The following is a 16575-nucleotide window of genomic DNA, read 5'->3' as shown; positions in this document are numbered from 1 at the left end:
AAGTAGTATAAACCAGTCCTTTCTGGAGTTTTGACCAAGTCTCCAAACAGAATCTAAAACAAGGGGGAGAGTGAAGATGCAACTCTGATATACTGAGTCTGAATGGAAGGAAGCAATAACTAACTGATGTCCTTAGTGGTACTTGCGAGACTTGAAAAGAAATGAGATAGTCATCCTAGGAAATGGGTGTCTAAATTGGTTTTAAACCATTTTAGAGAATTAATGTCTATTCTTGGCATCAGCTAGAACAGGACAACCTACAGGACTTTTTAACATATTCTTCTTATGATAGACAAGAAAGGAAAGACATGTGTGTTAGGACACTGGTACTTACGTCAGAGTTCAAAATTGCCTGTGTTATCGAGAGAACATGAAACTGGGCTCCTGCGATGCTTCTCTGCTTTAGAAGAGACTGGGCTATCAAAAATGTAGTAAAGAGTAAGTTTGGCTCTCTAGACCAAAGTCAACCTTTGAGTGAAATACCTTCCCACCTACCATTTTTGAAATGTATGTAATTTTTGCTCGGCAATGGAAATAAGTCACAACATTGCTATATGATGTCATATGCATCCCCTAAATCTTTTCAGGCCTACCGGTGGCAGTAAGAAAAAAAAAATATGTGCAAGCATGGGAAATAAAATTGAAAGAAGCTTGAAAATAGTCAGTTTGTTCAACGGATTTACAACACTTGCAGGTGGGTAGCAGGTCATCCAGGATCCACAGACTTTGTTATCTGTGGCATTATGGCATATTTTCAGGGACTGAATTGATCTTACAAGGAACTAATGCATAGCGTTTTTACAGTTACAGAACTGGCATTGTTTTTGTTTATTGTTAATGAGCTTAAGATTAAATAATTAGGGTAGGTGGTTAATAAACTCTGATCCTTTTACTAAATATCTTACAAAGATCTTTATAATGCTTTAATGATTGCAAAGGAAAGTGATTCATTTTGCTTAACTTATACTCTACAAACTTTGTGGCAGGGTCTTTTTCTATATACATTTTTTTTTTACCTTGCTTGCTGATACAAACGTCTTTCAGTCCACATTTTTTAGTGTCTTTCTGGACAAGCCCAGGTCCCTAGATCTTCAAGTTACGGTCTGTCTACATATAATGTGGCTTAACTTCTTGCTTGCGCATACAGCTTACTTTTTGGACAAAACCTCATGGAGTCAAGAAAGGATTCATGCCCTGATTTTAGATGGTCATAATACCTAGTATTACAGTAATACCTCTGGTTTTGAGCTGGTAAGAAAAAGAGAAGGCTGTCAAATACTTCTTATTCTTCTAAAGGAGAGAAGTAATACTTGAAAAGAGCTGAAAAGTCATCTTTCTCCTACGGTATGTCATAGAACTAGAAGGAGATTGTATTTTGTCATGTTGTCTATTGCAGGATATCCCACTTGCCTATACATCTCTAGTATTTATGCCAACCTGTAAAATCATTGGAGAGTTTTGTTCTCTTAGACTTTTCTTTTAAAAGTATTCTTACTTGCCTGTAGCTAAGTTCAGGACTTGTTTAATTGTTGCTGCTTTCCTGTTTGCTAATAGGCAAGAAGTCAGCTATTGGTAGAAGACGCATATGGGTGTTTGCTTACCTCTTTGTACAGTTGGAAAGGTGAAATTACAAGTCGAGAAGTATAGAGATAGAAGATAGAGCACTGAATTATTTAGTACTTTACTGTCTGCTTTTTTTGAATATGACCATTACCCTAGGAGGAAGAAGTAAGACTGCCTAACTCTTAACCAGCTGAGAGACAGCATGCAAAGGTAAAGACAGTAGAAATTTCCTTATCCAGGACTGGTGAGTGTCTTAATGTATTTTGAAGGACAGAGAAGCCAGGTTCAATTCTTTTGCCCATGGAGAAGGTAGGAAAGGCTGGCTCAAAGAAGTCCTTAATTTGAATTAGTGTAAGTTAGTGAGGTATTTTTTTGTTGGCAAGGAATTGCTGCTGTTTACTACATAACTCTACTCTTGTGGCTTAGTTTCTGTCAAGAGAAGCAAATTCAGGAAAAAAAAATAGAAACTCTCACGTCTGGTACTATCTGAATTGGTTCCCTTGTCCCAGTCAGGACAGGAGCGAATAGGCTACCCCCTCAGCATGGCCTGTTTTGTGCCAGCCTGCCCTTTCCTTTTATATCCCTGCTTGGATCAGCCATGCAAGAGACAGAAACCTTTTAAATCCTGTAAAGTGGCACAGGGGCAGCTAGGCTTTTTAATAAATGAACCATCTTTCATAAGATATCCCTCAAATTTCAGTTTAAATGAACCCCGGTTACTGGGGGGGGGGGGGGGGAATGGGTTAAAATGCAGCCACTCAAGCATGACAAAAATAAAGAGCAAAGTCTGACGAGAAATTGGACTGAAGCAGTTTTATTCTCTGCAAGGTTTGAAATCGTCACAACAGCATGTCTGTCCTTGAGTTCATCAGAGCCTTTTCAGTGGGGACACTTGTTTCCTTTCTGGGGAGCCATGCCTTGTTTCAAATAAGATGTAGCACCAACTCCTGCCTGCTTCAGGCTTTGCTGCATGGCTGCTCTGCCAGCTTCGTATGCGCGTTGCCAGCACATCACATTTGATCAGAATGAAAGTCACTCCAGAGTACGTCTAATCAGGCAGGGCTTCAGAACAACTGGAAGGCTATAAAGCTGACCTCTGGAGGCTGTAGTGTTGCCACTGGGAACAAAAAAGAAAAGTACGTAGGTTTTTGAGGTCTGTTACACCATGTTGTAATAACCATTTAAACAAAATATAAGAAAGGAAGGATATGAGTATAAGGAAAGAAAATACCATCTGGACTTAAACTGCTTTTATCCAGATGTCATCTGGATGTACAGTATAAGTTTGTCAGGTTAATTTAATTCTATAGTTGGAAGTCTGGCTCAGTGTTGGAAATTTTGTCTTGAAGTTGCAGGAAGAGTAATATTAGATGCTTTATCCTTATAGTAGTATGTACAAAAGACTTTATTATATCACTTTTCATTGTTTATATTAAGCTAGCATATGGTAGCCCCAGTCTCAGTTGTGATTTGCATTAGTCTGTGTGTTTGGTGGAGATAGCATCTACCCTGAGGGGCTGTCAATGTAGTTGGAAAGCCAGAAGAACTGAAAAAGTCAAGTGCTTGGTGGTGGTTAGTCAGGAGAACAGCTAAGGTCCCTGTTCACAGGGCTGACTTTGCCCTGCAGTTATGGGAAAAAGCTTCTGGGTAGATACTTTATAATAATGAAGGTGGTATGAAAAGCACAAGACAAGTCTAGGTGTTTTAATTTATGGACTGCACTATAAATAATTCATTAGCAATAGTGAGTCTGTTCACTTTGTAATAAAAATGGGAAGTCTGTCTGCTTCATTTTGTAAGACAGCTGTCACTCCTAAGTTGTAAGGCTCACTCCTGCCCTGTTCCAGTGGAAACAGCAATGTTGAGGATGTGAACTGTGCCCTCCTCTTCTTAACAGGGGGATTCTGAACCGATTCCTAGTCTTTTCCATTGGGTTAACTTTTATTCAGGCCCAATTTAGCATTTGTATATTTGCTGCTTTGAAATGCTCAAGAGAATTTTAAACCACCTGCCTGCTACCTGAGTATGTTGTATTCTGCCAAATACCATTTCAGCTTGCTTGTGCTGTCACCTGAGGGTGAGACACCTAGTGGAGGTACCGCTGACGAGATCTGTACTCTCAGTAGAAATGCTACTAAAATCTTGTTTCTCATTATCCCAAGAGGTTTGTGACCCGAGCAGGTGTCAGATCTTTAACCATGGAATTCATGAAACCTTTGAAAACTGAGTAGTCTGCCAAGATTCTTGGGAAAATTAAACTTACTACATGGTAAGTGTAAAATTCTACCTGTAAGGTAGGTCTGGGACAATTCTCAAAGACCAGTTTGTAGACATAAAGGTCCTCTCAAGTGATAAGATTGTGAGAAAAACCGAATAGGGCAGATGATCGTGGGTGTTTCAGTTAAAGTCTTTCTTGAAGACAGCAGACTTTGGTGTGTGAAGCTCCTGCAGGGTTTTGTGATCTAGGAGTCTAGAAGAATTTCCACCTTACTGGAATTATGGGCACTTAGAAAACAGGAAAAACAGAGACTATATTATTGATAGTCAAATAGCAGGGATATGTGCAGCTTTGAATTTATTGGACGGAAGGCACTGCAGTTGGAACTAGTTTTTAAATTACACAGTTCTCAAAATCATTATAGGATGTTAAAAATATTTCTGGGCTTCTTCATAATGTTTCAGTAGCAATGGATCGGTCACTTTGGTTGCGTTTCAGGTGCTTGAATATTAGCTGTTGAGACTAACATAAACAGCAGTCGCATTACAAGTCTCCCAGTATATTGTGTTCACACAGTGCTTCACTGCGTATGTACAAAAAGTTTTCCTGAGGGATACACAGTAATCTTGTTTTGCTTGTCCAGTCCCAGACCATGTGACCCAGACTGTCAGCAAGGTTTCTTGTAATTTAGGATTTGGTGGTGACTTGAAATATTGGGCATTTGTCTGCAGGACAATTCAATGAGACCAAATACCTTGGGTTTTAATGTGCAGTACACTGGTCCAGAAGGATTAATATGGATGGATCTCCAATCAGCTGCTTTAAAATGAGGATGATAAAAGAGAACTCACCAAAACTGTAGTTTTGGTGTGTCTAGGTGTCCAATATCTTCAGTTTAAATTATTTTAAAGAAATGGCAGCCCCCTGCACTACATTGTCAAAATAAGCGGGGAGTTTGAGAGAAACCACATTTGGGTAACCACTGAAAGCAGTGCAGAAAATGCACTTCACAGCTGCCAGTGACTACTCTCTTTCTCTGGCCAAAAAAAAATCACATCCATCCAATTTCTACCTTATTTCTTCAGCTACATTTAGCTTTTACAGGTTCTGCTGGTCCTCCTGGAATTTATCTTGCTTCCATTCTGGAAAGCTGGGTAAATCTTTACTTAAATTTCATCAGAACATACCAGGATAATGGCAGATATCAAAGTTATTAGAGCCGGTGTCCCAAAGCAGCTATTCAGTTGTTCTCTTCTCTAGAGACTTTGCTGATTGAGGGTAATGCTGTTTTTCTTCCTCCTCTCTGAAGGAGTGATGCATTCCCTAGTGGCTTACCAGAAATCACTGGTCTTGGGAGCAGTTTCTTAGCTCTCATAGGATGAAAGAAAAAGTGAATAAATCTTACGTTTATAGGCCATAAAGAGAAATTACTGTCTACCTTGACTGTATGCCTTCTTCTCAATGTTGAACTTACTGGGGGAAAAAAAACAGTCCAAATCTATCTTCATTCCTTTACTGAGTGCAGTGTAGTTTGAGGATGGCGGATTGTTACCTTCTTTCTGTTGCCACCCAGTAATGAGAAATGTAAGTTGTGATGATACAGCATCACAAGAAGAAATCAGCAGACAATTTCCTTCAAATGGTATACAGTTCAACTTTCAAAACATGCCTTGTTTCATCAGATAAGTAGGAGACCGTTTAGTGTCAGAATGCAAGTCATTCTCATTTCTAATTCACAGTGGGCTTGAGAAGTTTCTTGCTAGGAGCATTTCTTTGGGCAGGCCCAAAAGGTTGTGACCTCTGTTTGTTATATAGCAGGCTGTCTGGTTCAAGAGAGATGTTATGGGAGCACAACAAATGCAAAATAGCATCTTCACTTTTTGACAGGTTATTGTTAAATCGTTAAAAATATTTGCTGCTACTGCCATTCCTCCTCTGAATTTTCTCCGAGATCATCTTTGTACAGATCAATTGGGTTGTTACTGTTTACTCTGGACCTTTAGAAAATATTTAAATTAGGTTGTCTTCTGTATCTCATCTTTCAGGTTTTAAGTAACTCGGATAAGTACATCCGAACCAGTTGGCTTTCTTTAGTGGCTGATAAACGTCTAGCAAGAGAAGGAAAAGTTCACAGATCATATGTAGTCTTTGTAGCAACGCTATAGACTGAGCCCTCAGAGTGCTTGTAAGCCAGATGATGTTAGCAACGCTTCATGCCTACTGCAGTACTTGGTAGGCAGACACAAAGAGTTTTCAACAAGTACTTTACATCTTACCACAGAACCTCTGAAAAAAATGAGCTTTCATTAGGTAAATAAGCAAGCATCATATGCCAGAATGCAAATCCTTTTCAGTTTTTACACTCACCCAGTTTCCTCTGCAATCTTCCCACTGAGCCCAAAAGGTGGGAATAGATGCTAGATTCTGTCTCGGTTTAGGAATTTGAAATTTATCAGGCAGGGGGTTTTACAGCATTGTTGTATGAGTGATCAGGGACACTGGTTATGAAATTATTTGAGTGCAACCCTGCAAGCTTTTAGGGATGGCTCATTTGCTTGTAGATGTCCCAGTGAGGATTAGCATTTCTTACCTGCAAGCTACAGTACATTTAATAAACCACCGAATCAGTGGATTCTGCTGTGGAACTGTCAATGTTTGTTCTAGCAGATCTGTCTATACTGGAGTGTGCAAAGCCTCCAAGAGCACTACAGCAGGTCTGTCAGCTCCAGCTCCCCAGTAGCACACTTCCACGCACTTTTGCCTTTAATTTTGTGTTATTACCTCTTGCTGTTTTAAACTGCAGTGTCCTTTTCCCTCTATGCTCTCCCTAATGATAACAAGCTGACAGAGCTGATGATACTAGGAGCTGGGTGGAATGCAGGGAAAACAACCTGGTAATATAAGCATGCAGCAGGGCAATTACCTAAAGCTGTGATCTGCAGATACTGCTCTCTCTCTGAGGAAACCAGTCATTTCAGCCAGCGGGCTGGAGGTGAGGGCTGCTAGTGCAGGAAGGCAGTTCATGTGCTTTATGGTTAGTGGTGGCTGGTGACCAACTTGTCCTGGCTCGAAGGAGCAGTCTCCTTAGCTAGAGAGGGGATATTTTTACATCCCTGCGATACCACTGTTATACGGCCAGGGGTGTGTGTGTGTGTGTGAAGTATTTTTATGTCTGTACTTTAAGCATAGGTCATATCCCAGCGCTGTGTGTGCACTTCCAGCTAGCCCTTCCACCTTTGCTTTTGTAATCAGGCTGCAGATGTGCTTCATGATTGAACAACTTCTGCGCACCGCCGCTTCTCCTCCCAGAGGAGTCCAGCAGGCTTGCTTATGCAAGCTGTCATGCTGCCTTTTTCTTTCCAAAAGCATGTGTGGGTTTGCTTTTTTGTGTTCATCTGGCTCGCTGTTTGTGCCTGCAGATACTGGGCTCTCTATATAAAAATGTTCCCAAGCACACAGCTGCGGAAACAGTTTCCTTAAGCCCAACACAACCGCCACCCCATGCAGCTCAAGCCACCATAAATGACAAGAACCTGCTCGCCCCTCGCTGAAGCCATGCAGGCGCACACACACGCTCGCTTGCTTTCCGCCTCTCACAGTCAGAGATGATATAAAGTCTTCTGGGGATTACTGCACATTTGTAGAGCAACAATGGAAAGCAGCACAGCACAAATAATCTATTCTTCCTCACCCAGCATAACAAACGCTGCTTTGTCTCACATCTGGCCCTTTTTAATAGCTCAAAGCCAACAGCAGTAGCTATTTAGCAGCTTATGGTAAATAAAGCTTTATTAAAACAACTTCCTTTTTCAGGTATTTAATGATTAAAACAGCCTTTCACCTTTTTTTTTTTTTTTTTTAATACAACAGTATCTAGCAGGGGAAATAGATGTTATGGATGGGTATTAAACTTTTCCCAGATAAAATATATTTAAGAGAGCATCATTGAAAATTCTGTTACTGAAAAGCAGGCTGAAAGACCTTGTACTGCCGTGTTGAGACACAGGCCGGTGCCCCTGTGTCCTGGTGCGTGTGTACGGGCTGAGCTTTGCTGTACCGGTGCACTGAGGTCTGCCTCCAGGTCTGAGTGTTCCGCGGGTTTTCATGTGCGCTAGCCTAATGCCGAAAAGCAGAATTAAGGCAATTATGGTATTCATCTGTGCGTACACACAGAGGTATGTTCCGATAGTCAAGAAACAACTTCTTTTAAGAGGTGTTTAATGTTCAGGAGAACTTAAAGTGCAATTAGGTAGGGTTCGGCGCTGGACTGCCACGTTTTACCGCCAGGACCGGGAGCTGAGGGAACCGATGTTTATGAAATTTGCCATCGGAGGAGGCAGGCTCCCCAGAGCCGCTGGGCTGTGTCAGACCCGTCTCCCCAGGGATCCGTGCTTCCAGGACACGGAAAGCCGCTTTTCCGGCCCGCGCTCCCTCAGGGCGGCGGCGGCCGGGCCTAGATCCCCGCGGCAAGCGGGCGGGCGGGCGGTGGCGCAGCCCTGCGGCGCCCCCTGCCGGCGCGGCGGGGAGTGAGCTCCGCGGCCCCGACTTCCCTCATGGCCCGGGCCCCCGGCACCGGCCGGCGCCTGCCGGTGCCTTCGCTCGGTGCTTCCCGCCCGGTTGACGGCAGCTCTGCTGGGGCCTTCTTACCCCACCCCTCTTGGTGCCGCGGCGTATGGCCCTGGACTCCCTGCCCTGCACAATCCTGAAGTCGTTAGCCAGCGCAGTTCTCTCCTGCCCTCCTCTATCTTGCTTGTTGCATGATCAAAGTCGCTTACTAGATAGAAACTGTCTGTCTTCTTGCACAGCCCTCAGCACAGTGGAGACACTCAGGAAATTACTATTTTTAACAGACTCAGTCAGCAATATTAGCCAGCTTCTGTCCTGGGCTGGGCTGGGCCTGGGAGGCGAAAAAAGAATGTTTGAAAACTGCTGTATTGAATTCCTGCTTAGGGAAGTTTCCTTCTTTTCTTCCTCTCACCTACTTAGTAATGCTTGTTGACCGTGTCTCTTTTCATGTCCTCCTTCCATTAAGGTGTTCATAGTGGCTCTAAATTGTTAGTTACAGCAACCACAGTTCCCCAGAAGGTGGCTGGCCATGTGTTTGTCACCTGTGGAAAGGGAAACCCACTGTAATACAGTGCTGCTGGCCCTCCCAACACCTCTCACAGCACCCATTCACCTGCCTCACCTCTATCCTTGGAAGGATTGCCTTTCCTTCTGTGCTCTTAAAATGGCTTTCTGGAGGAAGGGTTATTTGTTAAGAACTTGATTTCTAAGGAAATAGTGCAGGCTTGCCCAGGTGAGGGGTGGGAGGCAGTGCTTGCTCAGGCTGTGGGGCCTGCTCCACCCTTGGCTGGGCAGCAGGTGACATGTTTCAGTGGGCTCTGCTTGTGTTTGTGCCTGACGGTGAGGGAAGGAAGTGTGTGAGAAGGAAGGAAGAATGAAAAGCACCATGTGAAGAGTGTCTAACCTTGGGGAGAAAGTCGGGCCTGGTTCAGTTGGTGATTCAAGTCTCCCTTGGCCATGGGTGACCTGGTTTCCTTGGTCTGTTGGTCTGGTGAACGGTAGCCCTGGTGGCAAGCAAAGCTAATCCCAGAGCAGAACTGAAACCACTTTCAGACTTCAGTGCATCTTTAGATATGTCAGTGTTTTGAAGCTGTGTTGAAATGTTTGATTTTTTTATTATTTTTTTAAGAGACTGTTTAGGCTGCCTTAGGAACTAACTGGCAAGGGACCATGTTCTACTACATTGCTCTTCTTAAAGGCATTATTGGAAGTCCAATTTCTGACACAATAATTGCAAACTCCTAACTTGAACTTTCAGCCAACACAGAGTATAGCAGAGTATACCCTCTACATAATTTCATTATTTTTTTCAACATGGAAGAGGGCTTTGTAGTAATGGTTTAAGGAAAAAGATTCAGTATGTTTAGGGTTAAAAAAGAAAAGTAACAGGTCGATGCATCTGTTCCTTTAAAAAACCATTCTCCATTTTTGAGGCATCATAAATATGTAAATGAGGGCTCTTTAATTACTGCCTAGGGCTATAAACTCCCAATGCTAGAGGGGAGGGAAGGAGGAAGGCAAAGAACAACTCACATAATTTTTTTATTTTTTTTTAAGAGAGAGACTCAGAAAAGGCAGCAGAGGAATGGGGATTTTTATTGTTGAATTACCAGAAGGTGCTGGCAGCACTTCTTTTGTTTATCCTTTTAGATGGAGTTAGCATATAAAGCAGGCGTGTACGACCTTCCTGTGTGTACACCAAACAGAGGGGATTTGTTAGGAAGCACTGGGTGAAATTCCCTTTTCCATCCCACTCTGCCAGTACCTTTAATCCCTATCAGCAACATCCCCTGCTGTCTCAAGCTGCTCCAGCGCCTCAGTCTTAGCATGATTTCTAGTGCAGGTATACCAGAGGCTACCGAGGGACCCTGCAAAGTCATTTTCATTTGTGACCTGATAAGCACTCGACATTTAACTGAGTAGAAGTCAGCTCTTACAAAACGGCTGGCAGGGCTGAGTGTCTTAAGCACTATTATTTTGGGGTAAGATGATCTTGCTGCTACTTTCAAACCAGTGTGAGATTGACAGAAAGGGCAGGGTTTTATATTTCAGGATGTAGATGTGAACCAGACCAGTGTACAGCAGAACCTGTATAGAAGGTATAGTTACTGGAAAGAGTTCTGACGGTAGTTTTTCCAGGTAAAATGGTCTGGTGTCAAAGTGCTTATTCTGCCTTGGTAAAACTTCATATTCAAATGATAATTTTCACTTTCCACATTTAATCTTTTAATTCTTGCTGAGGCCTATGAAAGAATAATTTCCAGATAATAATGGTTTCCCACTAATGAGCTCTGCATTTTTATAACAGAAATGACTTACAGCGAGTATGCTCACTGAAAAAGTTATTCTGTTTGATGCTTTTATGGTATATCTGAGTGAAAGGTAAAAATTATTTGGATCAGGGTAAGGCAGGATATTTCCAGTACAAACTGTTAATGTCATTGTATGTGTGTGGTGAGGCTTTATATGTATAATTTTGGCTGTTTGGTTCATGCAACAAATGTTTACTGCCTGGGGGAGTTAGTGGGCTGAGGAGCTTCTCTTGACCAGAAGAGAATAACTGAGCTTGGGCTGGTGAAAGTAGCAAACCAGTGATATAAAGAGCTAATGGGTGTCCGTCCACGCAGTGAGGAGGAAAAGGTGGAAGGAGCCTGGCAGAGCGAAAGGCTGTTTCTGCCAGAGAACACTTGTGACGTGAGAACAAGTGGAGTTGAGGATGGAAGTGAAAATACTTCTAGCTAGGGGGAAGGGTGAGAGTGCTTTTCAGTGGGAGCCATTGGGTGCTAAAAGCAGAACTATTTTTGTGACTGAATTTGATCCGTTTCTAACAGAAATTGTATGGCATGTCTGTGTAGGAGAGCAGGGGACTGCACTCCTAGTCCTGCCTTCAAGAGCCCCATCAGGCTTCAGCTCAGTCATGCAAGTTAGTTCTGTGCGCTCTGCCCTCTGTTTTTCCACGTGGGCTTTGAGAAGCTATGCTGTGTGGGAGAAATGACAATCCGGGCAAGTACAATAGTAAGCTGTGGTTGAGGTAGCTAACCTTTAGTTTTGTTTGTGGTTAACTGGAAGGCAGTGAATTGGGGTGATATATGTACAGCTCATAAATCAACATGCAGGATACTTTGTTGGCATGAGTGACAGTACATGAATGCAAGTCATTGTCACTGTCTCTGTAAAATCTCTCTGCAGTCTCCCAGCCCTGAACTATGCTGTTAGTAACACCAGAAGCAGCTCCTGATGCTGCTAGCCGTGACTCTGAGTGCTGGTTTATCTGGATTTGCACGTCAGTTTACATTTCTCCAAATATTTCAACAAAAGTGTATATGTATGTGTACATTTGTGATTGTTTTCAGCATGCCCTTCTCCGTCTGTTCTGATGTTCAATTAAAATGCAGATAATGTGTCCTAGCCTGTAAGATGGATCACCGCTGAATTGGTGTCATGTCTGGGGTAGCTTATCTCTTGATAAATACCTCTGCTGTCCACTGAGACATTAAACTTCATGACTAGTGAGGTTTGTTGGGGGGTCTTACAGGCAGATAAGACTGTGTTAGTCACTTTTAATAAAATATATCAATTTACATTTGCTAAAGGATGTTTGGATGGCATTTGCTATTGAGAAGGTGGCAGTGGCATAATCAAAAGAGAATACTTGCATGTGAAACTGGCTTTTCCATTTCGTAAGTATTATAATTTATTGACAGGAGTGCTTTATTGAACCCTCTTGTGTCTAGAGCTTGGAGGTGAGGAGCTTAAGCTGTTGTTGTAAAGACCTCATTTAGCTGTCTAGCAGAAAAGATTTTTTTCCCCGAGTCTAATCTGGCAGGAGCCATGAAGAACATTATCAGCTAGATATAGAAATCTCAGGCAGCTTTGGTGTGTGGGACGCATGCGGATGCTGTGGTCTGGAGTCTGTCTCGCCCTGACAGCCGTGCAGTCAGGATTCCCACCACCAGGAACACTCTTTCTGGGAGCTGAGAATGGACAGTGATGGACTTGCAGAGGTGTTTGAACTCCAGGGATGTTGAGTCGTGTGTACTAGGAGTGGTGAGTGCCAGCTTCCCTAACTGAACAACTATCTGAAAAATTTGCTGTCTCTTCTGTGTATATGTAGGGAGTGGAGAAGAGTTTTGACAAGGATAACTCTCCGAATAACTGCTCGGTGCCACTGAAGCAGTTCATAAGGGGGGGGGGGGGGAGGTATCTGTTCGAGTCTGGGATCTTGCTTGTGCTGGTGTAAAGTTTTACATAAATACTGCCATTTGGGTATATATATCTCTGAATCTGTGCCCAGTCTCTGTTCATGAGTGTGACAGTACAACTTCTTAGACTGTACTGCTCATGTCGGAGGAAAAGGATACAGGAATTTGTAGGCAAAAGACTGCTTTCATGTTCCAGTGCGGAATATCTGTGGTTTCATTTCCATTTTCGATTCCATGACAGTGATTGAAACAGCAGAGTATACATATATATATATGTATATAACATCTCTGTGCCCCTGGGAAGTGAACTTCAGAAAAAAGCACTTAAAATTGGTCAGCTTATTAAGTACAGGCTCAAGTCTCATGCAGTTCTATGTAAAACATAAGTAAGTAGAAGTCATGGTACAAACAATTTGGTAATATGAATAGGTTGCCCAAGGAAGTTGTGAATGCTCCATCCCTGGCAGTGTTCAAGGCCAGGTTGGACGAGGCCTCGGATAATATGGTTTAGAGCGAGGTGTCCCTGCCCATGGCAGGGGGGTTGGAACTTGATGATCTTAAGGTCCTTTCCAACCCTAACTATTCTATGATTCTATGAATTATGGATTGAAACTGTTGATTAGTTGTTTTCTTCTGTCTTTATGATCTACTGTTCTGCCACTACAGAAAAAACTGTAAGGAAAGGCTGGAGAAGTGAGTGAGTGTAAGGGTCCTAGTGAAATGCAAACCATGCCCAAACCAGGAGGTTTACTTATGCTTGCTTGTGCTTTTGGTGTCTTGCTATTGGTCCAAGTTTGAGTGGCATTTTGGCCATTCTTGCCTTTCAGATCAGTAGAGCTGTTTGTGTAACGGTTAACCCCTTACCCCAGTCTAAACACACAGGTTAAGAGAAGGGTAAATGGTGAATTCAGCATGATGTCTGCATGCTAATTTAGCACCTACTGTTTCCCCTTTTTGCAGGTGTTGATTCCAGAGCATCTTGACAAAGAACCACTTATGTGTGATCATGGAGTATGATGTAAAGTATGACTCTGAAAAAGAGTTAATGAATACATGGAGCAGGGTTCTTCTTGATGGTACCAGTGTGTACCAAGCTGTATCCACAAACCTAACCCAGCATGGGCATCAGTGGGGGGCTTAGAGGACTGTGGGTTTGCTCTTTCGATCACCATAATTTGTTGCCAGTTTTCAGTTGGTGATTTTATACAGCCGTAGCAATATGAATTAAAGCCACTGACACCACTCTGAGCCTTTGTTTCCATTTTCTAGGTTTTTTTCAAGTCCCAGGGAAGTTTTAGTTTGCCTTAAGTTGCGCTCTTTGTCAGAGATGGGTCTGATGAGGCCAGGACATGTTTGTTACTAGGATTATTATTATCTCACAATGTGCTCAGAAGTTTCTTGCAAGAGGCGCTTTGATGGATTGTTTAGGCGGTAGAAGTGCACAGGCTGTGCTCAGTGATCTTTACTGTCCTTTTGTCTTGCAGATCGAGGAATTTTAATGGCTTTCAGGTAGAAGAAAGTGGAGACAATCAAAATGAATTCTATGGACAGGCACATACAGCAGACCAATGACCGGCTGCAGTGCATAAAACAGGTAAGTTAAAGGTGGAGATCACTTCTGCTACGCAAGTATCACGTATTGTATGGCAAGGTGTGTTCTACATGATAGTTACCTGTTGCTTAATGAATATCCTTGCCATTTAGAGGGGAGTGGTAGGAATGAGACATTATAATGTCATTGAAGAGAGAATATCTGCTGCTAGAGCTGCTGTGTAAACCTCAAAAGCCAGACTTTCCCTTTCACCTTCCAAAGAAATCTTCAGCCTGGAGACTCAACAAATCTGTCTCAGCAGGAAGCAGAGTGGTGCTAGTCCTGCTATCTCTGCCCTGAAGGTGTCACAGCAGGCAGCCATCACACTTGTACTCTGAGCACAGTAATCCAGAATTTTGATGGGCCAGTTTCGATTCTAACCCAGTGCCTGACCCTGCACTACCTGGAGGCTCGAACTTGGACAATTGGGATACCCCCAAGTGTGTGGGTTAATCGGTTTGTGCAGAAATGTAAAACTTCCTTTCACAAGTAAAATTTTCAGAAGCATCTGCTTGTTAAGATGAAGGGCCCTTATAATTCACTGAAAGGCAGTGGGATCTAAGTCTCATTTACAGATTTCTCCATTGTAATTGCGCTTGCAAATGCTTTTATAACCAAGTGAAACTACAAAGGCAAGGATGGAATGTGCAGATGCCTGCTTTACCCTTCTCAGCAAGCTTTGCTCTCTGGTGCTTCAGGCAGTGTGTATACTCCCCTCACATGCATTCTCTGCATGCAAGAATCCTTACGGAAAATTCATAGCAATGGCCTTTTGTATAGAAGAGGTGAGCAAGAGAATGGTTTCTCATGTTGATGTTTCCTGTTTTTACCTCTATACCAATGCATGCATGCAGCAAACAGATGCATAAATGCAGGCTGCACAGAAGTATTTTGCTTCCTTTGTAAATGAGCATTTCAGAATAATGCAAAGTTAATTCATAGGTCAAGGAGCAGAAATAGGAATCTGCCCCTGCAGAGTTGCTGATCATAATCCAGCCTTGGTCTGTAGTGGCTCTTCTCTCTCTTTCATCATGCTGTGGTAAAAGTTAATGCATCACATGGCCCTTTAGAGGCCTGAGGGAGATACAGTTTTGGGGATTTCATCCTAATTTCTCATGAACAACTATTCAGTTCAGAAAAAAATAATGCCTTTGACTGGGATAACTTGGTGTCCTTTTTGGTCATTCTGGCCCATTGGATGAGGAGTGAAGTGACTTGCAGAACAGTTTAACTTTCCAGCTGTAAGAACAGACCTTTAGATCAAGTACTGTGCTGCTCAGTTCCTTTTTCTAGTGCTGTCCATTTCTGTACATAGACAATTTGTATTATTTTAATTGGATAGAATATCAAATCGCATTTCTTACAGTATTAAAGAGATATTTTTGCCTGTGTAATGGGTACTCTGTCAGTTAAAGCACTAAGTTTATTTATACATAGTGCTGGTTTACATATGCAGCTAGGATGTTTTTTCAGCGATGAAGGCTGAACGCTTTATAGCTACTCTGTTCTGTCAGACAGCAAAGGATGCCTGATGATGAGGTATCATACTTGGGCATGCTTATGAGTGCATGGTGCCTGTGTTCTCTATGGGCCCAGGTAAGAGATTAGGGTTGCTTCTGTTTTCAATTCATGAAAAACTGTGGTTAAGACAAGGCTGAACACCAAAAATATATAGCAGAAAGCTTTTTTGTGAAAGTGGCCATACTTGTAGTTTTGTGGCAGAGTAATGGGTGAGGGTTGGTGGTTTTGTTTGTTTGGTTTTTGGTTGAATGGTTTTGGATTTGGTTGGTTGGTTGGTTCATTGTGAGGGTTTTTTTTAAGAACTTTACATAGAGATTGCACTTTGCTTTTTTATAGTTCCAAATCTTGTACTGTTACCCTTGCCATAGTGGAAAAAGAGACAGAAACTGATTGTGACTAGCTTTTTTGGAGAAGACTTGCACATCTGCCACAGGGTCTTAAAATTTCCGGCTTTGAGATATTTGCCTTGTTCTTTGTGACAGGTGATAAGCTGGCAAAATTAATGTTGTATCACAAAGGGTGATTTCCAGTTCACCCATAGAGGATTGGACCACATGCTGTTATGTGCATGTTGGTTTGGGGAGCAAACAGTACATCACATATCCATATTCGATGGATCTTCACTGATTTGGGGGATTAACTGCAGGGAGAGAGAAAATTCTGCCTGCCTTTTCTTCCCTGGTCTCCAGTCTTTTATCCTTTCTTCCCAGCCTGTGAGCAAACTACTGCTGTTCTCCTGAAGTGCTTTTGTGGCGGTTAACACAGCAGTGGCATTGGAAGGTGCACTACAACAGGGACCATCCTTCCTTGGTGCCCAGCATCTGCATGTTTTATAACCTTGCTGGCAGCTAGTGGCTTACACAGCCAGACTGAGAGCTGTCTGTTGCCTTCCTTGCCCCTCACCCAGCCCCTGA

General features: G+C 42.6%; 1 protein-coding gene and 1 long non-coding RNA gene across 9 annotated transcripts in view; one reads left to right on the top strand and one right to left on the bottom strand.

The window, feature by feature from the left end:
• The window catches only part of ZMIZ1 (zinc finger MIZ-type containing 1), a 344499-nt gene that overhangs the window by 175058 nt on the left and 152866 nt on the right, over nt 1–16575 (top strand). For 7 of the 8 annotated variants that reach the window (XM_061380030.1, XM_061380041.1, XM_061380032.1 and 4 more), the window contains exon 4: nt 14034–14143. In XM_061380030.1, the coding sequence (XP_061236014.1) occupies nt 14084–14143 (60 nt within the window). In that variant the 5' untranslated portion in view covers nt 14034–14083. Of the gene's footprint in view, nt 1–8509; nt 8637–14033; nt 14144–16575 lie in introns of those variants that run through there. The other variant, XM_061380031.1, reaches the window with a different exon arrangement.
• LOC133226440 (uncharacterized) lies at nt 2368–8135 on the bottom strand. Its single transcript, XR_009729508.1, has 3 exons — nt 8063–8135; nt 6705–6869; nt 2368–2666 (listed from the first exon to the last, which is right to left on the bottom strand). It is a non-coding gene; the product is annotated as an uncharacterized LOC133226440 (long non-coding RNA).

This window comes from Neopsephotus bourkii, unplaced genomic scaffold, assembly GCF_033783945.1.
Source record: "Neopsephotus bourkii isolate Nb327-2 ecotype Australia unplaced genomic scaffold, CSIRO-AGI_Nbou_v1 NB_1783, whole genome shotgun sequence".
Classification (NCBI taxonomy): domain Eukaryota; kingdom Metazoa; phylum Chordata; class Aves; order Psittaciformes; family Psittacidae; genus Neopsephotus; species Neopsephotus bourkii.
The sequence above is the reverse complement of the archived record's forward strand: the minus strand, read 5'-3'. Positions and strand labels throughout refer to the sequence as shown.